General features: G+C 41.9%; 1 protein-coding gene across 1 annotated transcript; it reads left to right on the forward strand.

Moving 5' to 3' along the window:
- The first annotated feature begins 11,763 nt into the window (after positions 1-11,763).
- Positions 11,764-22,831, forward strand: add3b (adducin 3 (gamma) b). Its single transcript, XM_067236214.1, has 15 exons — positions 11,764-11,879; positions 12,846-13,139; positions 14,386-14,530; positions 15,414-15,565; positions 16,096-16,176; positions 16,675-16,824; positions 17,092-17,235; positions 17,431-17,529; positions 18,211-18,384; positions 19,387-19,647; positions 19,954-20,070; positions 20,441-20,530; positions 20,658-20,781; positions 21,025-21,120; positions 21,231-22,831. The coding sequence occupies exons 2-15, from the start codon at positions 12,939-12,941 to the stop codon at positions 21,464-21,466; spliced, it is 2,070 nt and encodes a 689-aa protein (XP_067092315.1). The 5' UTR covers positions 11,764-11,879; positions 12,846-12,938; the 3' UTR covers positions 21,467-22,831.
- The last annotated feature ends 3,046 nt before the right edge of the window (positions 22,832-25,877 follow it).

Genomic DNA, 25,877 nt, shown 5'->3' on the forward strand with positions numbered 1-25,877 from the left:
AACTATCCAATGATAAGGTTCACTGAAATATGAAATGGTCACCGCGCTATAAAAAAACCCACTTTGACATGAAGGAACCTGTCAAAAGTGAAGTTTCTCTGTGTTTGGTCTTCATTATTCTTGAATTGAATAGTTAATGACTCGATTGAGGCGTAATGCAGTCCAAATTGATTTCTTTATTTGCTGGATGGGCCTGGTGTGTAATTGATAAAGGGATCCTCTGCCTCTGGCATGTAATTAATTCAATTTCACGAAACCTCACATTTATGGCCAATGGTCAGCGTGCCAATAACAAAATGGATACCCAAAGACTGCTAATGGGATGTCAATTAAATGTTCCTTTTGAAGAACATAACATTTGTGCTGAGTTTGAAGTTGGAAATGTAAGCTCTCTGGAGAGTTGGATTTTTGTGTGTGTTTACTCTACTAGTCTTTTGCTGGACCATGCATAATCTGCTTAGCTTCACACACAACTATTCATACATCTTGAAGGTATATAACAGATAAAAAAGTTATGTTCATTTTAACTAATGCAAGGCAAGATGGGTGTAAAAAATCTATAATTAATGTGATGGATTACATTTCTGTGGCGTCTGTCATCTGAGCTCAGACATGTCTCACCCAGCTCCAATATGATGCACACATTAGGATGATTGAAGGAAGTCATTTTGTGACAGAGAGCTACAATATAATGATTCAATTGGTCATGGCACAATAGGCTAAGAAGCCAAGACAGAGAGGCATCAACTCCAGCATGAGTATCCAAACTAAACTTCTATATTCAAACTTAAAGGGTTTATATTTTGTAACAAACTATTTAGATGCAGGCCTTGAGTGTCCTCTCGGCTGATTCAGGACACAGGTTTGGCAAAGCTAAACCCTCAGCTTACCAGAAAGTCTGCCAACAGAAAAGTACACAAAGGATTAAACCCAGAGAAGGAGGGATTCTTTAGTTGGTAAGGAAAAGAGCTTGTTAGAGAAGCAGCAATATTCTTTGACAAGCCACTTTGCTAGCTGCGGGCTCAAATAGACTATTCAAAGTTATATAGTGTCTTTATTAAAGACTGCATTGAATACAAAATCATTTTTAAACTGTGACTTTGGGACAGGCTAATTCATTGCAACAAAAAAAAGTCTGATGTCAAGAATAGTATAACTGGAACATCAAATGTATTTTAAATAATGAATACTTTCAGATTCTTCACTTTAGCTTCACACTTGAATGGACAATCCTTTCAGGTCCTAAAGTTATTAAAGCTATTCTCTGTACCCACTTTGGAATGCAGGATAACTGTATTGATAGAGAAATTTGGTCTTTTTGTTCAAATCACCTGGCATGGCCAAGGAGTTGTGTGTTTCAAACTTGGACTGAGGCTTGTATCCATTCGAGGTTTTCGGCGTCAAGCTGAGGAAACATCACTGTCTCTCTCTCTGGTACCTCTGGTCTGTCTTTGTTTTGAAAGTTACATGGAAAAGGTCAGTGTGACTCATTGTGAAATACAACAAGTTACCTTCTGGCACTCTGGCTCCATTCAACCAATTTCGAATCTATAGTCTGAGCACTGTGTGTGGGTCACCACGTCTGTAACCACTGGTGGGAGTGCCATCATCTAACAATTACACCACCGTGACTCACCTGAAATGCGGTGCACCAATTTGACAGGACTATTCTGAGAGGGTCACAAAAACAGGTTGGTGGTAAGTCATCAGGCCTGTAGCATGTTTTCTGTCAACAAGGTGAAGCTGAACAGCAGGTAGAAGAGGGGAATTGTTGCTCTGCAGGCGCTCAATCCCCAAATTCAAAAGTCACCTCTCAAAAGTTTTTTTTTTTTACTAAATCAAATGTATTGGGGGGGGGGGGGAAGGTGAATTGTAATGTTGAGTAAGTAATAGTGCTAGTAAGGTTTACTAAGTCCAGAAGGTTCCGTTTGTTCAATACAGTTGACAAGCAATTACTACGGAGGGTCTCCAGTTCAAGAGCTCTTTTCAACATGTTTTACCACATGTCACTTCGCTTTGACACACAGGAGCATCTGTGTGTGTATGCTGCCTAATAGGCCAGTAGGTTTCTGAGCAAGTGTCAGTTTGATGAACAATGACACCCAGCAGATAACAAGAAACAGATAACATCAAATAGAGGTTACACCAACCTCTTATGTCCGTGACCCCCACACTAACCACTGCCCCGGGCCTGAATGATGCAGACACAGGAACTTTATATGTCTTTGTGCTGAGCTGTGAATGGCCTCATAAACTCCACCATGACAATGTCATCAAGGCTTGAGACCAGGATCAGCAGTGAACCTGCAATGTGCTGATGGTGCAGGTGGAAAACAGGTTGTGGAGTGATGATGCTTCTGGTTTGCAGGTGTCCTGACACCTATAGTGATAGAGAGGGGAAACATTTCAGGAGAAGGGTATGAGATTTTTACATGCTGGGATTCTTTACAGTGCATTGAACGTGCCTGAGGTTTGCGTGTCTCTGGAACTGCTACTCTACACTCCCCCAACTACAGAGCTCAAGAGTTCACTATAACAGGTTTCTAGACAGAGCCCACATGTCCAGTAATAGAATTATACATTTCACATCAGGGGACTGTAAAATACAAGGTTCCTTTTGGATCTATTGTTAATTTGTTTCAGTTTTTCCCAACACCTATTTAGAATGGGCCCTCTACAGAAACATGCCATAGAAAGAGAAATGACCAGTAGGTCTTCACTACCCCGATAATTTGTCTCTGAATTTCGGACTTGCATCAGATATCCTGTTCTTAAAGTATTTTAAAGACTTTTAGTTTAGGACACCACAGGAAGGCCGAATGATCAGAGCTTGAATGTGCTCTTCAAATTAAGTTGTTGCTCTCCTTTCACTTCCTCCGCCAGAGCCTTGGCAGAAGTTGTAATTGCCTGAGGAGGATCAGACGGAGTGCGCGGTGCGACTTTGCTTCTGATATCCATCCACAGCTTCGTTCAAGGGGTAATTAAGGTCTCGAGTCACCTCAGGAGGAATGGGCTCTTCTGAACTAGCTGGCTTTGGCAATCTGTGGAACAGAAGGGGGGTGGGGGGAAATGCTCTGCTGTTGACTAGAGGTGTTCTGAGGAGAGCTCTGGAGGTGGGCTGAGTGACGAAATGACAAGCTTTTACCGAGTTCAAAGACAGGCTAGGAGTGAGTGCTGGAGTTGGTGAAAGTTCCCCGTGTCCTCTGGAGTGAGCATGTCCATCCATATTTATATTGTTTGTAATGAAATGCTTGTAATTGTCCGGAAATGTCAGGCTATTTCTGCCTATGCGAGCAGCAAAAAGAGCCATACATCTACAGATGTGTGCATTGCCAGGCCCATTTTAGAATTTAGTCTCAGTTTAATGAAATTGCACTGACAAGAGTAAAATAGTAAAGGGTATTTACTCCCCTCTAAGTAGGCAGCACAGAAATAATGAAAACGCAGATGTTGATTCTGCTAATTACAATTACGCCTCTTTCAGAGTAAACTTAACTCTTGGTTCAGATCATCAGATGGGCTACATTAAATTATTAAATCAATCAGATTTTTAATGGAAGACACCACTTTATCTAAATGTATATTTTGACTTTGGAGTTGCCCATGAAGCAGTGTCTGGGACCAGTTCCTCATACATTAGGTACAGAACATGCTATCATCATGCAGCCTCTCCTCCTTTACAATTACGCATCTCACTATATTTCTGCATCTCACTCCAGCATTTGATTTTTTAAACTGCACTGCAACTTGTATTTTATTTCTTGCTTTTTGACTGTTTTTAATGTTTTATTGAATGTTCTTAATTGTTTTTAAATCTTGTTTTCTTTTGCATTATGTTTTGATGCTTTTAATGGTTTTATGTGAAGCACTTTGAATTGCCTTGTTGTTTAAATGCGCTATACAAATAAACTTGTCTTGCCTTGCCTTTACAGCAGTATCTGACCTGCAACATTTCCCATCAGTTGAACAAGTGGGGATACATAAATGTACTTGCTGAGAGGAGAGAGAGAGAAAGAGAGAGACAGACAGAAACAGAGACACACAGAGAGAGAGAGAGAGAGAGAGAGAGAGAGAGAGAGAGAGAGAGAGAGAGAGAGAGAGAGAGAGAGAGAGAGAGAGAGAGAGAGAATACCAAGCCACATCATCTAACCTTTGCAAGAATCTTACCTGTAACCTTTCTAATTTTGACTTCAGACAATTAAATTTTAAGAATGTAGATAATGTTAAGTACAAATTCTCTTTGAACCAAAATATCCATATCACAGCTTGGCTCAGGCCTATTCAGAAACAGTTTAAAGTATCTTAATCCGGCAACAAGCTGACAAACCATTCTGGTACCCAGGACTCTGAACCATGCATCTCTCACAAAGCAAAGATCAGCTACTTCCATAATTGAAAGCTATGGTATATAAAGTGTACATTATTTTTGTGAGTTAATGGCATTTTTTTTTTTCTGAAATGCATTTTAATAAAATCCATCTTTCATGGTCTTCACAAGAGTATTAAAGGAGAACTCAAGTACCTCCTGTCTTCACTAGATGGCACTGTTTACACAGTAAGAAGTCACCTCTACTTGCAATACTTGTGACTTAATTACCCTAAATAAAGTCTGTTTGTAATCAGAAATGATTCACAGTCTAGTGGGCTCTATGATTATACTTTTATCCATGTCTTCATATTGAAGTAGAATCATCTCTGATGGTGGACCGTCCCAAATGAAACATATCCCGAAACCTAAGTTAAATGTATTTAACTGAGCCTGAAACATAAACAGTTCTGAATCCAGAATGTGTTTCCTCACATTAACATGGCCGAGGTCAACTCTGGCCTTTGACCTCCACGGGTGTGTTCTTTGGCTGGATTGGTATCCTGCTGCGTGCATGTGTCATTGATGATGCTCAGGAAATGACATCTTATCAGCCGATTTAAAACAACAACAACATGGTGGGCAGAAGAAAAAAAAACTAAATTTATTTCCTCAGCTGCTGCCAAATAAAATCTATTCTTAAAGAAAATGTAGACACAGATGTTCCCATAACAATCTATGAGTCCTGTACAAGCAATATTTTCCAACTCTAATACTGTATTCATGTTGCACATATTCATAGACCCCATAGAGTATAACAACCCACTCATAGGAATATATTTTCTCACACAGCAATGACGACAAGGCTAACACCTTGAAAGTGCCCGGTCCTACCCATGACAATCAAAAGTGCCTGGATCTATCCGTGACAAGCATACAATACACATCTCATAGTTTCCTCCCACACTTGACTACCTTTGAACCACTTTCCTCCATTCTCTCTCTCTCTCTCTCTCTCTCTCTCTCTCTCTCTCTCTCTCTCTCTCTCTCTCTCTCTCTCTCTCTCTCTCTCTCTCTTTCCTATTCTATACGAAGCATCTGGTGACGCTAGTTTTGACCACGGTGCGCTGCATAATAAAGGGGCTCCATGTTGGAGCCGCGGCTGTGTCCTCCTCCCCGTGGCGATGGCTCTCCAGCAGATGACGGATGTGTTCATGCAGACTGCTGAAGAGGGAGAGCAGGGTGCTCTTACTCATCCTCTCAGAGCGTGTGGGAGGAGGTGATAGCAGGCAAGCATACTCTCCTTGTATAATGTCCTCCGAGTGGCAGAATGTCGAACGCGGGCCTGCTCTAAGAGACTAGGAAAGAGAATAGGTATCCTATGGAAATGGTGGGAGGGGATGGATGTGGGTTGCAGCTTAAACTGATAACAGACGGAGGCATATTGACACAGCTGCCAGTATTCCCTGAAGCACTGCCTGAATAGTGAGTTGCCATTTCTCTTAGAACCAAAAACAAACTCAAAGAACAAACGGGGGGGGGAGGCTAAAAAAGTTCAACAGTTTTTACCTGTCATCCATACTAGAGGGGATATGCAATGGAAGATTGATGCCACTGTTGCTCCTCCCAAATTAGAATAATATAGTTTCAGGCACCCGACTGTTCTCCCCAACCTCCCCTGACAAATTGTCTAGATTATGTCAGGCAGACTGTGAGAAAAGGCAGCACATGTCACTGGAGGAACTGATGGAGTCCGAAATGAGATTCTCTCATCCTGGCTGGAGCGAGACGACCCTTCCCAGTGTGATCATGTAAACAGGGATCTGACTGACAACTGGCAGAACCGTGGGAGTTTGACCTCGAAGGTGAAGAATTCCCTCCCAAAGAGGTGGACCAGCTTTGAGTTCCTTCAGGTTCTGATCCACAAATGCCCGGGTGGTCCGACTTGTTAGAACGGTAAGCAAGATAAAACAAGATAACTACTTCTACTGTTGTCTTTATCCAAGTATTTAAGTTGTTGAAAGAGGTTATGAGCAAATGCGAGTGGAATACTTCTTCAGATATTTCCTACATGATACTTTTCAAATATGTTATTGATTTCACCCAGCCATTTCTGAGAGCTATTCTAGGTGCATGGCTTATATATGATTTATATATTTCTATAAATTATTCTAGGTGCATGTCTAATGCGACCACTGTAATGTAGGCCAATGTTCCTAATGCCACTGTATATCCAGGCTGTTTGATTGTGCAAATTGTTTTAGTTGCCCTGGCAGCTTGCACCTTTGTATCAGTGTTCAAATGTATTTTTGTAGTCTGGCTGGCCACTCTCTGACGTCACAAATTCACATTACTTCCAGCTGCTGGTCTACCAACAGCTGCTTTCAATTAATGTCTCTTCCTCCAGTAACATTACAACACTGGGCTAGCATGTGTTGACTTTAGATGTGGGATTGGAACACTATGAGATTTCACAAGACGAGTGTCCCACTAAGTGTGTTTAAGGCAACCATCAAATTGAAATTAGGTCATAACCCACAGTATTTTACGCTTGTAATTCTGTGTTGCCAATTCATTTCCGAGGTGCGAGTGGGAATAGAATATGTTGCTCTATCTGAAATTGCACATTGGATGGTACAGACTGGCATATTGTTAACGTTTGTATCAACCCGATGCATTTCCCTACCCTTTTTTAAGTAGAAAATGTTGTTACCATTTCAACCAAGTATAAAAACGGCTTTATTTTCCAAGGGCATCTCATGTTTGATAACCCGAGTTGGCTTTTTGTCCATGCACAGTAGTCTGTCAGAGTGCCTTGTCTCTGTTGCGCTGCTGTCTCATCATGATCTGTCTTCATACAGTTTGATAACCCACCAGGAGTCCCAACTCTGCCAGACCCCTTACTGTACCTTAGGCCGAGTTCAACTCAGCCCCACCCATCTCAACATCCAAACACAAGCAGGGGAGCCTCAGCCACGGTCACTTCCTCCATTTAGATCAACAAAGGCAAGCCAGTCCTCCTGTCCAGAGCCATGCTAGTGTGTGGGGAGTGTGCTGACTGTTCGGTCCATCGAAGTCAGCCCCAATAACAGCCATGTTCTAGGGTGTCAATTACTGTAGGACCTGGGTTGATTGTATCTTCATAGCATTTTTATAGCTTCGTAGTTGTCGGGCTCTGGGCAGAGAAGTATGATCGTTTTTTTTTTTTTTTACAATACTGCTGTTTTTCCTTTTGTTAGTTTTTTACAAAATAATTGGTGCACTGTGGATGTAAGTATTAGAGAATTTGTTTAATCTTTCGTCCCCAATTAAGTTGCTGCCTACAGTACTGGTTGATGAAGGGTACCAGTGCACCATTTAAGAACTAAATAATTAAAGTGTAGTTTGTTCCTCTTGTATTTATTTTATAATTTGAAGTTCTGCAAGTGGAACAATAGCCACCTCAATAGTAGAATTACTTAATTAAACCATTAAACCATGCTGTGTTCAATATCCTTAAAAAGGGTTTCTGAAATGGACCATTCTCAGGCCTTTGACTCTGCCCTGATTATTGCATAAGGCTCTGGGGAAATTAGCCAAACGTCAAAGATATGAGAACACTGTGAGACTACCATTTACAGTGAGGCATCAATCTAATCAGGATTATGGAGGCTTAATCCCATTTAATTATGTATTACAGTTTTTTGTATTCGCTTTGGTACTATTTTCACAAGTATGTGGTAAAACCTCACAACTGTTAGTACAAAACTCAAAGCAGATCATCAAAAAGTCTATTTTTTCAAACATGTAATCACATGTTCAATTGACAAAGTACAATGCACAAGATTACACAATCACTTTTTCACCACACCTAATCAGTGTGTCATCAAAGAAATACCTTTCATATGAAGTAATTGTCTTTCACAATGCAATGCTCACAATACTTTTGATATGCTTCTCATCTAATTTGTGTAAATACATTTGACCAACACTTAATCCAACTGATCTTAATGGTTAATCACTGAACCGTTTGGTAAACCTATATATTTTCATTTCAGCAATAAACAGTATATTGATTTTGAGAACTACAGAAATAAAATGTGTTTTTGTACCAACATATAAATTAACCACACATGATGAATACTCGTTACAGTTTTTTTTATTCGCTTTGGTACTATTTTCACAAGCATGTGGTAAAACCTCACAACTGTTAGTACAAAACTCAAAGCAGATCATCAAAAAGTCTATTTTTCAAACATGTAATCACATGTTCAATTGACAAAGTGCAATGCACAAAATTACACAATCACTTTTTCACCACACCTAATCAGTGTGTCATCAAATGACGTAATATGAAGTAATTGTCTTTCACAATGCAATGCTCACAATACTTTTGATATGCTTCTCATCTAATTTGCGTAAATACATTTCACCAACACTTAATCCAACTGATCTTACAGCTAGAAGTATTGGTTTTAGGTAACTCCTTCAATGGTAAGAAGCTGCATGGAAGCAATATTAGCTGTCTCAATGATGTCAAGGGTTAGGTGTATTATTTTTATAGAATTGTGGAGAATTTAAATTGTTATTGGATAAGATGGGGTTCTCAAGAGATCCTTTTTAGAGGGATGTTTTACTTCCACAGAACTGACTCTGTGAAATGTAAGGTATCCGCTGCCCCAAACTCTTAACGGATGTGGTGGGATATTTTACTGTATTGAAAGAACCAATTAACAACACATGGGTTGAGCTCTCCCAGAGGACTGTGGTGTCTGTGGGTTCTCAACACTTGGTATCAATTAACCGGAGTTGGAGTTAAGGGTCATTGTGTTTCACATCTCAAAGGCTAAAGAATAATAAACAGAAATGGAGACATGGGAGGAAGAAAGAGCTTTAAAAAAAATTTATGCACTCTCAAAGGGGTCTTCCAGGGGTCTTTCCAAACTACAAATAGTCAAGGAACAAACACAAGGTCATCATCATATATTAATTTAGACTCTGATTGGCTGATGAGGGGATGTCACCTTGTGACCTGATGGCAGAGAAAATCATTCAGGACATGACTTCCTCTTGACTTCCTCTGATGAGAGGATGTATCCACCACCCTAGTTTCCCATAAGAAGGAAATGCACACACAATCTGGGATGTTTTTAAAATCCTCTTTAATAACCATGAGTGCAAAGAAATTGCTAAAATCAAAAGTGGTGTGTTCCATTAAAGATTTTGGTGGTAATTAGTATTAGTGACAGTGACCCTTACATATAAAATGTCAACTATAAGTTTTGAGGATTAATTTGCAAGTTACTTCAGCGCTCATGACAGCAACACATTTAAAATATATTAATACATTTTTGTCCGGATCTTCACACTTGTTGTAATGGTTGCTTTAAAATGTAGGCTTTGACTTCCTTTCATCCCAAGGCTATAAAGCTCCAATCTAATTGAATTCGTGCCAAGCTGTTTCAATATTGCTTCCTGAGTTCTAAATACACAAGATTATATTCTCGCATCAGGACATTCAAAAAAGTTTAAGGCAAGCCAAAAACCTAGGGGACAAGACCCATTCAACAAATTGTATTCTCTGAAGTGAACAAGCTATTCAAATGCTGTTTACATGAAAATGTCTAACATCTTTGATGAGTGTGTATGTCAACTTTTGTAGAGGGCATCTCACAAGGTTGAACAAATCTTTTGGCAGAGCAGTGGGCCTTGTTCCTCCTTCCTAAACTCCTCTTCTACTATAAATATTTTTACGTGATTCCTTCTGCCAAGTAGTTCAGGTCTGAGTAAAGATCTTTCTGTGCTCTTATCTACGTATGTGCTATCATGCTGGTACGCTTCTACTTCATTCAAAGCCATTTGAAAATAATGTCTGTAATATTGTGATCAATTCAGCAATAATAAAAACTAAAATGTCTCAAATGAATCAAAGGATGTGCTCTTGAATCAGATTTGACACAACATAATTTCTAAAAGAGCTCTTTCTGAAGCATAGTAACAGCCCTGGCACAAATCCTTAATAATAACAAGAGACATCTGGTCAATGTTTCCAGGATGGGCTGCCCCCTTAGAAAGTCTAAATAGTCCGTTTGAGTGTGGGGGTATACTCGTGGATGCTATGTGTGTGCTGAAGCACATGTATGGCTTTGCCTTATCCTGTGCTTACATGTTTGTGTGTGGTTTCTATGGGAACTCTGCCATGACAGGCAGGATTGCAGGCAGGGTTGCAGGGTGGCCATGGGGAGCTGGAGGGTCAGACCGTTCTGGTATGAAAAGGTTCTGCCTTTCATTACATCAACCCATGTGCCCCCATATCTGCTTCGCCTCAAAGACTCCACTCTGTTTCCTGGAATTGTTGTGTCAGTCAGTGGCCCAATCCGTTTCTTTCCAAGTGTGTGTATGTGTGTGTGTTTGTGTTGGGGTGTGAGAGATGCACTGTGTGTGTTCACGTCACATGACACATAAATGTTGTGAACTGCCCCTAAAGTTGGCAGCACATGTTACAATAATGTTGGGAGTCAAGTTGGGAGGTTTGTTTTAAGACTTTGTGTGGTCTTAAATTGAATCTCCTGTTTACAGCTGAGAAATTTAATTATTTAGAGGATAAATGTTTACAAGTTGTTAAGGAGGATGGGAGTCCCCCAACAAGTTCTCAAGGTTCAGTATTTTCAGTGGTTAGGAAACTGAGAATCAGAGAAACTTATGTGTGCATTATTGTGAATGGAAGTGGAGAGTAGTAATAGTCAATGGTACATATTATTATGGCAGTTTCTGACTGCCCTGACAACAATTCTCATATTGCTCCACTTATCTAGTTTCTTCAGACCAGTTTTGGGGAGGGGGCAGTGGCCAGAAAGGAGCTCATGTTCAAGTTTCAAGATGCACACCTGGAGTTCCTGTTGTGCCATTGGTGAAAGGACATCTGCGTTGCATTGCTCCCTCTTAGAAAACATCCTATGTTATTGGAAAGCTGTCGGGATTCACTTTTCGGCCATAGCCTACTTACTGGGTGGAGCATTAAACACTTTTGAGGCTCATAGTTTAATGTTAACGTCTTTTAGAGGTTTGGAGACCATGGGATCTAGATATTGCAAAGATCACCGCAGTCATGTTCTTTTCCCACCTACTCTCTCACACAAGCTCAGCTTTTCAGGCCTCAGTTTGGTACTGGTCCCTGATGTATGCATCATTGTCGTACTTTCTGGACTTAATGCAAACTCCGAGCATCGGTAAACGTAAAGTGCCTATGGAAAACACAAGAAAGTGGTGTAGAAGTCGAGACAAGCTTCGGTCAGTAAGACATGGGGGGGGGGGGGGGTGCTTTCACATTTTTGACCCGCGAAGGCGGTGGGTGGATACAAGCATGGTCTCTTTTTTCCTTTTTCCCACACAAACACACCCACACACAACACGCGGTTGCACTTTCGTAGTGCATGGACATAACCTACACACTCTCGCTACTCGTGGATGCTCGGATGCAAACACGAAAGGTTTTCTACAGGATTACAGAATATATGGGAACCTGTCCAATCAAAACTAATTTCGCCAGGAATTTGGTGGACTTCAACAAGGACTCGAGGGCTCGTATTCGTAGGTAAGGAAAAAAGTCTGAAAAAACGTTTGTCTTTGATTTTTCAGTAAATCTAGGAACTCAATGAAGAATGTCTTTAGACTTTAACGCGATTTTATTTTCTGAACTGCAACGCACAGGTTAGGCTATCAAAACTATTGAGTTTTAGCCGATGTCGTGCAGGACACATTTAACTCACGTGATTATTCTATCGGTAGACAATGAAACATGGCAGGAAACATTATCAGCCTATTTGTGCCCAGAATTCGGTTCATTCATTAACTCAAACGGTCCAAAAATAGTAAACAAATAAATTATGTTGCGTAGCCGATCTTTTGAAAAATACTGTGCACACTTTTTATTTGAATGTCAGCACATCCTATTGCCGATCGTGTAAAGTGGTTATGTAACTGGGTTGAGTGCCTTGATGTTACCAAAGCCTAGCCTAACAAAATAACAGACTTACATTCAGCCATGAAACTGTTGTTCATTTACTTGGGTTACTTTTAGTTATCCAACCCCCTGAATTACATTCTGAATACTGTGACCTTTTGCAGTAAAATGATTGTTAATTTAGTCCAGAGAAGACATGAAGAACAGCACTGGTTAGACCTCTGCAAGATGCCCCACCACCCCCCATAGGTGCCACTTTAACACCAGAGGTGCAAACTGCCCTCTCAAACAGCTTGATTTACATGCTGCTGCAAAAGAAAGGCCCACTGTGGTGTTCTGTTGATACACTCTAAAGGAGTTGGCATGCCAGTACACATAGGTAAATGTCCTCCCCTCCCCCACCCACCAGGTCTCATCAGAACACAGACTTGTTTGTTTCTCTGGTTAAGATGGCATAGCACAAAGGAAAACCTCCTAGACTGTAAAACACATGTGTGTGAGTAAAAAAAGAAAGACCATCACTTGTGTATCCTGTTGAACCCTGTGGACACATGTTGAAGTCACTTTTAGTCAAATACTCTCCTCCCTTCCCCGCAGGTTGCTAGACCAGGTTCCTTTGCTGCGTTTGGAAGGTGAAGACCAGAGAGAGACCTATAGAGAGAGGGCGTGGTGAGGAGACCCGTAGGTAGGATGAGTCTGGTGGATATCAGACAGACAGCAGGGTCCATGACCCTGTCCCTGTCCAGCATCGACTCCAAGGAGCGCTACTTCGACCGGGTGGACGAGAACGACCCGGAATACCAGCGCAGCCGCAACATGTCACCTGACCTGAGGCAGGACTTCAACATGATGGAGCAGAAGAAGCGGGTGACCCAGATTCTCCAGAGCCCTGTATGTAGTCCCGTCTGAACTCCAACAAACCCAATCATGACCACACTGTCACCGATTGAGAACCAACCGTTCAATATTGCCGTAACCGATCAGTGCTTGAAAAACATTGTTGACAGTTGTAGGTATTTTAAAGTATGTTTTGCATTCTATTGAACTTGTGTTATTATACAAGCCAGCCTGCAACTGTCTGCACACCTTATTTCACTGTTAACTAAAGAGGAATTTGCTATTGTCAACAAAAACTGTTAAGCATCCCTGCTGTGTTTTTAAATATTTAAGTCTAAATTGATCTAAACTTTTTCTTGTTCACATCACACATTTTCTCTTATAGTTCACACTGTAGCACGGAAATAATGAATCAAAGAGGATTGGTGTTTTGGGATACAGATAGTGCATTGTCACTTGATATCCTACATTGCATTTGTATTCATTTAGTCGACAAAAAAAAAAAAACGAATTTGTTAGCTTCAACAGTGGACAGTTTATTCTACTTCAAATTGTCTACATCATGTATCCAAACTATTAGTCCAATACTGCATATTACCAAGGCCAGTACATCATGCATACTTCTAACACCAAGAAGCACAGATATTGAGACAGTTTAGGCAGTACATATTGAATAGCAACGCATGCCTGTGGAGATGTTGAAAATAAGATGAGCCCACGCTCTCGTCTGAGATTGCGTAAGAGACGCTAACAAGTGGAACTTAACACATCACCATGGGAACGGTGCTGAGATGGAGCAGAATGCTGGCAGCTCCACCAGAGCTGCACATAGTTGAATAGCAGGGGTTTTTGGAGGCGAAGGATGCCAGTGATTCATGGCCACTTGATGGGCATAAATTAATAGGCTGGCTTAATGGGAAGGCGACTCCCCTGGTCACTGCCAATTCACATCCACACAAAGAGCTCTTAAGGAGTCCCTTGTGTGATTTGTGTAAACTTGTATTGGCGAGGAACTCAGTTAGGACCGGCAGCACACTGTGCACATGTCAGAATGTGAAAAGGTGAAAAAGAAGGAACTGGAACTGGGTCAAGGTTAGGTTTTGACCTACATTGGCTATTTTTACAGCCTCACCTTTCCCTCTCAGCTGGCTGCAGCCCTGTCCACAGCGGACGGGTGTGGACCATGTATTAGAAACCCACAGTATCCCTCTCCTTCCTCCATCTGGGATTCCACAGGATTATAACAGTCCTATAACAGATTTCAGAGGAGGATATTAACCCCTTACTGATTGGTTCCCAGGTGTTCAAGGACGAACTAGAAGGCCTGATCCAGGATCAGATGACAAAAGGCAACACCCCTACAGGGCTTCTGGCTTTGAGGCAGATAGCTGATCTCATCATGGCCAGCACCATGGGAGGAACTGCCTCCTTCACTGCCCCCCAAAGTAAGTATGTGTGTCTGTCTGTGCCCCTGGTCTGTGCCTCTTGCCTTGTGAATGTGCCTCTTTGTCTGGGGTTAAGTGTGCGTCCATCTGTCCATCCGTCTATGTATTACGTTGTCTTCATAATGCATCCTGAAGATCGTCATTGTCAGACTTGTCGAACGTTATATTCGTAAACACATGCCACATTGAATATCCTGAAACGGCTTGAAATGCAATAAGTTGTTGACAGCATTCCTCTTTCTGAATGTTTCGAACAAGTCATCGACAGAGACTGGTCTACATAATGAATTACAGAAGCCCAGTGCGTCAAGTATGTTGCCCTGCCCGTCTCTGTAGAGGTCACTGAACATCCTGGGGCTACAAGGCTCCATTTTTAGGAAGGTTCAGACTGTTACTGTTTGGAAATGTAAACATGCCCGTGGCCTCATCGTTTTTGAAGTGATGGAGGCAGAGCTGGCTTTTAGCAGGGAGGGAAAAAACGGGTAAAGTGGCTGTAAAAAGACTGGGGTTCAGTTGAAATGGCCTTATACAGTATACGGTCTAAAAATACGCTGCAGGCCCTCGTTAGAAGTTCTCGGAAAAAAACGCATTTACGACCCAACTGGATGCTGGTTCCTGGGATGGACTGATTTGATATGCAGCAGTTTCTTTACGGCCATCATTTCAGCTTGTGGTAGTTCGAGAAGATTTGAAGAAAGCTGTAGAGAGAACAGTTTAAAGAGATTGTGGAATTCCACCAAGTAATCACAATCTCCGTGTTGCTGATGCAGGCTGAAGTAGTATGAAGTGAATCTATATCTTGCATTTACATGGTCAGTAATGTTGTATTTTAGTGGGTGCAGTTTTCACACATGATGCTCAGGAATCCTGTTTTTCTTCACAGGCCTTGGGATGGTCACCCCAGTTAATGACTTGTACGGTGTCGAGACTCCATCCTTTGCCAAAGGGGAAAAGCAGAATCGCTGTAAGCTGGCTAGTCTCTACAGGCTGATAGACCTCTTCAGCTGGGCCCATTTCACCAGCTCCTACATTACTGTGAGTATCAGCCCAGCTGAGGTTACATGAACACTTAAATATAAAAGTGTCTGTAAATGACACTTTCACAGACACTTTCATCCAAAGCACCATACAAATATGGTGATGGGTATAGTTCGGTGGGCGCAGGTTCAAATTCCCATCTGTATTCGACTTCGGGTGAAAGCTTCTGCTAAAGGAACACATTTAGATTTCCAAGTGGTGCATGTACAAAGTGCCGCAGAAAAACAAGGAGTGGAAGTGCATAGTTCTTAAAGGTGTTTCAGTTGTCAAGAAAAGTCTGTGTTTTATCAGGCACGGTGCAACAATTACATCCACATGTACCAAAGCCCTCCGTTTCATAGCCACATACACTACTAAGGCCACAGATACGTTCTGTACGACGTACAGAAAAGCTGATGGTAGAAAAAGTAAATTGTTGCAGCTGGCATAATGCTGCTGCTAGCGATGTATTTCTATATTTATACATTCATATAGCCTCTATCTGTTTTGGCACTTAGCAGCTGTGTAAGTTTGTCTTATTCTTACAGGTCCGTGTAAGTAAAGAACAAGGCCATGTTCTTATCAGCCCACAAGGACTATCTTTTACTGAAGTCACAGCTGGAAATCTGGTAAGCACATGACTGGGTTTGTGTTGTGAGATGCCAGACATAGAAAAGAAAAAGCTTTGTTCCCTTGCCCAATGGCTTCGATAACGCATTTCTATCTCCAGTCAGACGTGCAAAATGTGGAGAATGTTTGAGGACGTTATGGTTAGTCTATTGATTTGAACAGCGCAATCAATAAATGGCCATATACACAGCTCAAGGCTATGTTAAGAGATGAGCCGCAAACATTGTATTGTAGGTCATATGTAAGGTAAGTATCACAGTATTGTGTAGACTGCATAATTGTCATCTTGTTCCTAATATGTAATTACTATGCAGATATCCAGGTGATAACTACACGTTCTACTGTAATCTTTTACATTCAAAATGTGTTCTTCCAAATACCTCTGTATTTATATAATCACCATCACAATATAGCGATGGGCTTAGTGAGTTTGGACGAGTGATTTACACCCACGTTTTCTGTGTTGCCATAGTAACCCTCGGTTCATATCGTTTCAGGTGAAAGTGAATATGATTGGTGATGTGATGGACCAGGGCTCCTCCTTCCTGGGCATAGACCCGCTGGGGTTTAGTCCCCACGCTGCCATCTACTCCATGAGGCCTGATGTCAGGTGCATCATCCACATTCACACCCCCGCCTCCGCTGCTGTGAGTTTACGATAGGACCGGAATGGCGAGCTGTTGTGTGGAAAATATGAAGAATGTGGTATTTGCACACATTGTGGTGGTAAAAAAGAAAGAAATCTCCCTATAATTTTGAATGTAGATACATTGTTTGTTGTACTTTACAGTTTACTTTGATGTTTCCTCATTAAACGAACAGGGTTTTTTATAGAGGCACACATGGCACAAACTGTTCCTGTAGTTAGCTGCAGACGTGTAGTAGTCACTGTTGCTTGTTTCTTGAGTTAACAGGTGTCTTCCATGAAGTGTGGCATCCTGCCCATTTCCCAAGAGGCTCTGCTTCTGGGCGACATCGCCTACTTCAGTTACCATGGCTGCCTAGATGATCAAGAGGAGAAGGTGGAGTTCCAGAAAGCTCTGGGCCCCACTGCCAAGGTAACGTCAAATGAAGGGCCTTCCCAAATAAAAAGTCTATAACAGTCTCACTGTTGTGCCGCAATAGAACAGCAAGTCTTGCATCATATACACGATTCATTTTCAACACTGCTTTCCTGACACTAACAATGAATCATACTATGTTTTTTTTATTACTCATGTAATTAAAGTATTTACCATTTCATTCTTTTTCAGGTGCTGGTCCTTAGGAACCATGGGCTGGTGGCTCTTGGGGAGACCATAGAGGAGGCGTTCCACTACATTTACCATGCCCAGCAGGCATGTGAGATCCAGGTGAACCTTTGATTAATGACTGGCATTGGGTTAATGGAGCTATAGCTCACTGCTAATGCCTTTCTGTAGTTTCTTACGTTCAACACAATAGGTGGACAAAGTTGGGCTGCAGTACAAGATTTGTGGGTGTTTATTTTGCTGCACTTTGCTTGTGTGGTCCAAGCACACTTTATAAATTAATTACATGGATAAATCATTCGGGGTATGCCTGTTGAACCTCTTCACAACAGTAAAAAATTGTTCCCTGGTGTTGGAATATTTTAAAACTTGGTTTTGGACACTTTCCAGTTTAATAATGTTCCTGCGTTGCCTGCACCGGGAAAAAACAAGTGAAACATTAACATCTGTTTAAACACAGCTGAATCAAACAGTGGATGTGTGATTAAGACCACTGGTTTCTAAAACAGCCAGGTGGAGTTCGACTGTTCATGTCTCTTTTATTGAGGCACTCCTACATCGCTCTGTGTTCGCTTATCGTGGTGTCTGGTTTGTCCTGTGTTGGTTTTTCCATTAGATTTATGATGTGCTTAATCTGGAATGCTCAGAGTTTACTCAGACATCCACGATAGTAATCCCCCATGATGCATACAGTTATTGGGGGTGGTGTAGATGTGTGTTTTTTCTTGCACAGTCAACGTTATAAAGCTCCAGGGTAACAAGGCATGGTGTCGAAATCCGTAGGTCAGCGCTCTGAGATGTTCCGGAGGAGCGGACAACCTGTTGCTTCTGGACCGGGACAAGTTCAAGTCCCTGACCCAGGGTGTGGCTGCAGTCGGAGTGGTTGTGGACAGTGAGGTCAAGTGGAAAGTGGGGGAGGCGGAGTTTGAATCCCTCATGAGGATGCTGGACAACCTGGTGAGTGAACTCTCCAGCTGCTGACCTCAACCGTGATGCCCTGTGTTTCCTGTCCCAGGCACTTCCTGGGGAAGTATCTGGATCCAGTTCCAGAAAAAACGTTGTTAGTCTTATGGGTTTTTCCTTCTTTACTATACATGTACTTGTTTGAACTGATGCAATATAACTGGACTAAAAACAAAATCTCAGTTACGGCAAATTCCCTTGTTTACTGAGTCATGGACTTTGTTTGGGAGGCTCAAATCTTAGCTTGTGGATAATGGGGCCGTTGGGTATCTCTCTGGGTCTGTTTAGCATCTCTAGAGATTACTGTGTGATCTGAAGAGTCTCTTAGCCCTGAAACACAGTATCTGACCGTGCTAATGGCTAGGGTCAGACATCATATTCTGCTCACAGAGGGTGGTACCACATGTGTGATCTGTCTTTTTACTCACCTAATAACTGCCATCAGCCAAATGCTGGAGGCTGCGACTGTGTTGTTTTGCTTTGCAGTCTTGCCCCCCTCCCCCCCTCTCTCTCTTTCTCCCTCTCCACCCACTCTCTCTGTTTCCTCCCACTCTCCATGATTCTTGTTACGCCTGCTCGGTCATAGCTTCCAGATGGTGGGGAGTTAAGAGCATAGACCACACAATCATTTGTAGTCGATTGACTGGAAAACTCAGCACACATTGTTTGCCCCCTTTTAACAAAGTAAAAGTGGTTGTTATCCTCTTTCTTTGATGTATTCCTCACATCAGTTGGCCCATGTTATCTATTCTCTTTGAAAGCAGGCACCTCCTCATCCCAAAAGTAATGTTTGTGTATGGTGAAGTTTTCCAGAACTTTAAAGAACGCCTGTCTTTGCTGCAGTCAGAACTGTGGGTGGCCGTGACATCAGCTAAAACACACAAGCTCAAATTATTTGTCCGTCAAATAACTAGTATTTTACAACTGATAGAATATTATTTTAAGGATGTTCGGGGAGGTTGGCTCAAGCGGTTGTGTTGTCTTTGGGTATGATAGGGCTACCGGACTGGCTATGCCTACCGCAATCCCATAGTGAGGGAGAAGCCTCGGACGAAGAACGACGTGGAGATCCCTGCCACGGTGTCGGCGGTGCCCGTGGAGGAGGGGGACACGGGCCTGCGAAGCCCCTTCAAGTTCATGGCCCAGAAGCAGCAGAGGGAGAGGACCCGCTGGCTCAACTCTCCCAACAGCTACCTGAAGGTCAACGTGGCCGAACGCTCACCCAACGGAGAATGCAGCCCCAGGACCAAAACGACGGTGAAACACTTTTCTCTTGGTGATGTGTTGAGCCAGCAAATGTTCCAAAAAAAGAAAATGCTAACGGAAAAACGTCTGCTTTTAAGCCTCACCTCTGTTATGCTTATTCTTAAATTTGGCTTTGTTTACAGGCTAGAGCCAGACAAGTCCAAATCTCTGCATACAGCACAAGCGCTGCAATTTGAACTTGTGGGTTAGCCTGCCCTCTTGTGGAAGTTCACCTAAATGTTCAGGATCAGCTAATGGCAAGTTTCAGAACTGTATTTATGCCTTCGGCTCTGTGTGTGTTGCACTCTCTCTTATTAGTGGATGATATCCGAAGAATCAGGCAATAGCAGTGGCACGCCAATACGAATCGAGGACCCCAACCAGTTTGTTCCACTCAACACAAATCCCACAGACGTCCTCGAGAAGAGGAACCGGGTTAGTGTACCTATTTACTTGACTTTGTTACCTATATTTACTTTTGACCTTTATTGATTTGAAGCAAGAATTGCTCTCTACTGTGTATGGGAGGCACTATTAAACTCTGTTCCCAAGCAAATTGATATTGATCTAATAATGGTATCAACAAGAGTCTGTCTGGCTTGACAGCTGGACAGCACAAAGGATCAATCCCTTATAAAGACACTGCATTGAGAAAGAGGAGGTTTCTACAGTCACTCAATATATTGTGACTCGATTGAACTTTCTCTAGTAGGACCACAGAGATGCAATTGTCTAGGGACTAGCAGCCATAAAAATGATAAATGATCTGTAAATGATTTGTAAATCAAATTTGTTTTATATTTAGATCAGGGAACAAAACAGGTTTGACCAGATGACAGCCGGTCCTAAGTCCCAGCTTCTAGCAGGCATTGTTGTGGACACCAAACCCGGACCAGTAAGTGTGACAATAATGTGTGCACAGGATCAACAGACACGCAGAGTGTCTGCACTGCATGCGTTCTTCTGGTCTGTCGACCCATACAGCAAGCTGAACATTTCTCAATGTCCTCACTCCCCTTCAGGCTTTCATCATGGAGGACGAGGAGCAGACACGCTCCCTCCCTCCCAACCCCTTCAGCGGGCTGACAAAGAAGGAGCTTGAGGAGTATAAGCTCACTGTGGAGAGCAGGCAACAAGGCCAGGACGGTAGGATTCTCCCACCCACCATCTGAACATCTCCACTACCTGTCTGAATGATACCTTCTCTCACAGTCGTTGCTAAAAATGTAGTGGGTCCATGTCATATTCTTCGTGTTTCACTTTGGTTCCGACTTTATTTTGTATAGCTAGATGTTTTGGTTGCACTTGCACAATGCAGTGCATGTGTGAGGTCATGTTTGTTGCTGTACCTATAATTAGATATCTTCTTTTCTGGATTCTTCCCTACAGATGGTGAAGATGTGACAGATGGGGATGAGATGACCACGTTTGACGGCTCCACCATATCCCTGTCCCTCTCTCCACTCATGACTCCTGTCAAACAAGGTAGCGGCTAGAGCCATGTTATAGTTCTCAAGACAAGACAGTATTTTTTTGTAAATCGCTTCCCTACCTCCTGACCCTCCTGAACTCACTTGGTTTCTTCCTGTGTACAGATATAATTTCCAATGGGAAAGACCACCTGGATGAGATGGAGAACCTAAGCATGAATATATCCAAGCTGAGCGTTAGCACCACAGATACTGTGGAGATCTCCATAACAACCATAGAGAAGGATCCACAGACCCCTGAGAGCCAGAGCAAGTCCCCCAAGAAGAAGAAGAAGTTCCGTACTCCCTCCTTCCTGAAAATGAGCAAGAAGGAGAAGAAGAAAGAGAAAGCTGAGGCCTAATTAAAGACAGTGACGATTTGCTTCGATGAAATGCATTTCTTTGGCACGCGATGATTGGGTTATCGAGTGGTGCAGCTTTTGAATTGACATGAATTTGCAAAGTTCACTAACTAGTAGCCTGTTTTTGTCAATCATTTCTTTTGAGGGCTTTGCTCATGACATAAGAAGAACATACCGTATGTCAGTTAGGCAACAGGTTGTAACTGAGCTGTGAGTAATAGTTACCAATCAAGAAAAAAAACAATTATACTTAGTTTGAATTAACTACTCTTGGAACTACCATTTTAGATTTTAGACATTTTGTTGTGAGCTCAGTATTGAATGTATGTTGATAGGACCTGTAACAGACATGTAAGTGCCATTTGGGAACTGTTGAGGTTTAAAGTCTGGTGCCTGGAGCTGGTGAAAATATATGAAGTCAAGCCTTAATCAGTATGGTTTGTATAACAATATATTACTGTTTTTTTAATGGCTAAGATATAGTTCACAGTAGTGTTATTTGATATGAAACATATACAGAACATGTGTTCCTATGGACTGTTATATTGACCATATAACTCATAGCAATGCTCAAATAAGGCAGTTGTTAAGCATGTCTCGCAATAAGTGGTGCTGTCTTCGTGGTAGATGCTTACGCTTTGTTGTGATTGTGAGAAGACACTAAGACTTTGTAAACCAATGAGCCATTTCATGTGTTTTACTGATTCGAGTGGTGACATGACGGAAAGCAAAATGAAAGATGATTTATATTATTTAGGGCTACGGAAAGTGCTACAAATGAGCTGCGAATGTCAGAGGTCTACTGAGAGTCAAGTCGGAACGTAGGTCAGGTGTCCAATTCATTGATTGCCTTATGATATGAAAAGCCATTCCCTGATTGTGTGTGTAATGACAATGTGTGTAAAACTTGAGAATGCAGGCTATAAACCAAGGATAAATTGCCCACATCCCAATCAATATGTGAATGCTTGCTTCGACCCAAAGGGTGAAATGTGTGCTTGTGTAAATAGAAGGTTGTGTGTTTTTTTAACACAGTGCTGAACTATCGATTGGAGTAGAACGCATTTGTGTACTGTAATAGACTTGACTTTAATCAATAATGCATTAGGATTTAGTTCTGCTTTTAAGTTAAAATTCAATCATATCAACAATAAATATAACATGTCATGTTCACTGCCACAATTTCTGTTACTAATATAATTTTGTTGATTTTCATCATTTGTATTGAAATGCTTATGTATTAACTTTGAGCTTTTGTGATATAGGATTGTGTTTTGCATAGATACTCCATTACGTTGACTGAATTCTCCATGAAGCTGCAGTACATTACATCAAATGTAACAATGAAAATATGTGTTAACCTGATTGTGTTATTGTCTCTTATTTCAGTATGCTGGATTCACACAGACAATTATTAATTTCCTGTGAAAATTGATTTTAAATCACCTTTGGAGGAGTGGAATATTGTACATGAATGAATATATTGAGGGGTTTGAAATGCTTCGTAAATGCAGCTGCCTGAATTATTCTTTAGGTGTTGAAACTACCCAGGGTATCATAATGGTCTGGGGTCTTGGGGCAGCGGAGACTATCCACATGACAACGCCTTCTTTGAAACATCAGTTTACATGCCGATCAATTAAAAAATAGCGGCCCCTACAAAAAAAACTAAAACAATGTACCTTCCTGATAATTGTTTCTGGGATGCCCTGTAATCAGTCTCGGGCTGTGGTGTGAATAGGCGTTGCCATGGTAACCCACAGAGAGGGTCTGAGACAAAGAGGGGATTTGGTGTCCAACAGGTGTTCGTGTCGGGGCAGTGACAGGAGCCATACCTCCATCCCCCAACTCAGAGCAGCATGACCGCGGGAACTGAGACAGACACAAGCCCACCCTGCCACCTCTTGTTCTTATCTGTGGTTGTAAAGGCTGCTCAGCTCAAAACTCAGGCCTTTATGAACTTTATGCTTTCATTTCCCAGTTGAACTGGGTGAGGTAACAGACCGAATGGTTTCCGGAACACCCCACACGGTGTGTGTGTGTGTGTGTGTGCATGTGGGAGCTTAAGGCTGAGCTCTTCCATCACTTGTCAGTGTTAATGACAGTGTTACTAGTGGAGGGGCTGGGGGGTTGCTTAAGGAGCAGGTGACACACTGCCTAACTGGAGGGTCCGTCTGCTCTGACCCCAGGGCAAAGTTTAGTCATTGTGTGCACACAATGGGAAGCACAAGCACAATTATTCCGCGCAGAGAGCTAGATTGCCTCTTATAGAACACCATATTACATAGTTATGAATAATAGTATATTACATTGTGAGAGCATCACATAAAGATGACATTAACCACACAATTGTGCAATCCTGTGTTTAAGACTTTTTGGAGACAGCTATGGAGGTATTAGACAATAACAAATATAAGTCAAATAGCAGTAAACAATGTGTTGAGGCACATGAAACTGATTTTCTCACAGTCGATTTGCAGCAGAACAGCTGATTTTATACAGTTTTTCAGTCAGGCATGCTTTGACTGTCTATTCAAAATGGAAGCTATTTTGGAAAAATGCCTCCATCCATATCCATTGTTCGTAGTTTGCCTCGCTCTAAAAGACACAAATGTGCTGTTAGGCACACATCATGCCATGCACTCCCTGCTGAGTGTGACCAGTGGGGGCTGTTGCCACATGGTTTCACACACAAATACTCACAACCGTGTGACTTTGCTTCCCCGGTGACAGCCGAGCCATTTGTGTAATCCGCAGGCTTTTCAGATTACTCCAGTTGGGGTCACATTCTACACCATCCTCCAGTGGGTCAGCTCTCCATGTTGTCAGTATCCAGGCAAACAGCTAACTGTCTGTCCATGAGCCTAGATGGTGTGACACTGTGTGTTTAATGTTGCCCATCTATGTTTTCGCAAGTGTCCGTCAATCTCCTGTCTGATTTCTCATTTCTCAGTTTGTCGCAGTTTGTCTCTTTTTATGCGTCTGTTTCTATATATGTGAGTTTGTGTGTTGGAGTGTCTGTGTGCGTGCGTGCGTGCGTGTCAGCCCCTCGCCAAGCAGCTGAAATAGACTCCATGGGAGGCTGTTCTCTCTCACAGGCGTCCGTTACAGCCCTGGCCACATCTGCAGCAGGGCAGCCATCTGCACCCATTGTCTCAGAGGGACAACACAGCCTCACACGCATGGCTGCTCCCCTAAAGGCAGTCCCTCTACCCTCTGTCCTCCTCCCTCCTTCTCTGCCAGGGGAAAAATGACTTCTTAATCAGTCAAAAGCACAATAGTAATGGACCGTCCAACTAGAAATGAATTCAATTTCAAGGTTAGCGTCTCTAAAGCTTCACTGCTATAGATTTAAATGGTGAAATATGGCAATTTAACAATGACTTTTACTCAGGGGCAATACATGTTGTCTAAAGAGTTTGAACTGATATTTTATGTTAACAGTTGAAACAGTCCATTTATTTATTTACCAGTAAAATCTCATGATGTCAAACAATTTTCAGTTTTAGGGTTTTTTCAACAAAAAATATGTTTATGCCATTTGTTCTAAAACAAGCCAAAAGTAGCAACAGGGGGTGCTAAAGTAACTGGATCTCCAAGATGGCATTGTGGAGAAAACAATAGGTCTTTATATAGGCAAATAATCTCAGGTTGCTTTTTAGTTCAGTCATGGATGCATTGCATTAGGACACGGTGTCTGATGTTTTTTCTATAAGGAAATCCTATAGGGAAATCCCTGCAGGAACAATCATTCTAAAACTGCACTGTCTCACATCCTGATACATTAAAGTGATTGAGGCCTGATCGTGCACTTTGTCACGCCTTTGTGTAAAAGTTAGTAAGTGGTCCTTTCTGAGATATCTAGTTGTCCTGCCCTTGGTGAGCAGATCAAACTCTTGATCTGCAAGAGAAATACTGTCAAGTACTGTCAAGCATTATGTTTATTTATTCATGTGTAGGCCTACTGCAATATAGACCTTGATATTTCATGCTTATTATGAGCCTTGTTTATAAAATGCAGAATCAAGAATGACCAATTGCCTGAACTATTCATTAACTATGATTTCACCTCATGATCATATACTTACTCCGTTAGAGCAAGAAGTAAAATATATGATAAGCTAACACCAACCTAAATGTGACAAGATGAGGTGGTTGTGAGATAAATATTTTGCTTCGTGCAGAATAATGGTAATGAGGCTTTATTATAGCATAGACCGTTGACAATAAGTACAATGTGCATGCGTTAGTGGGAGGGATTAGCGACCAAGTAGGGCAAGTGGCTCAGGCCAAGGACTGCAATTCCATCCACCTCAGCTCAGTTCATTTCAGTCATCAGCGCTCACTTGCCCCGTGCACAGACAAGGGAACAAATTCAGTCAAGCTGAATTGCCAAAGACCCAAAAGGAAA

Source organism: Osmerus mordax, chromosome 5 (assembly GCF_038355195.1).
Source record: "Osmerus mordax isolate fOsmMor3 chromosome 5, fOsmMor3.pri, whole genome shotgun sequence".
Taxonomy (NCBI): domain Eukaryota; kingdom Metazoa; phylum Chordata; class Actinopteri; order Osmeriformes; family Osmeridae; genus Osmerus; species Osmerus mordax.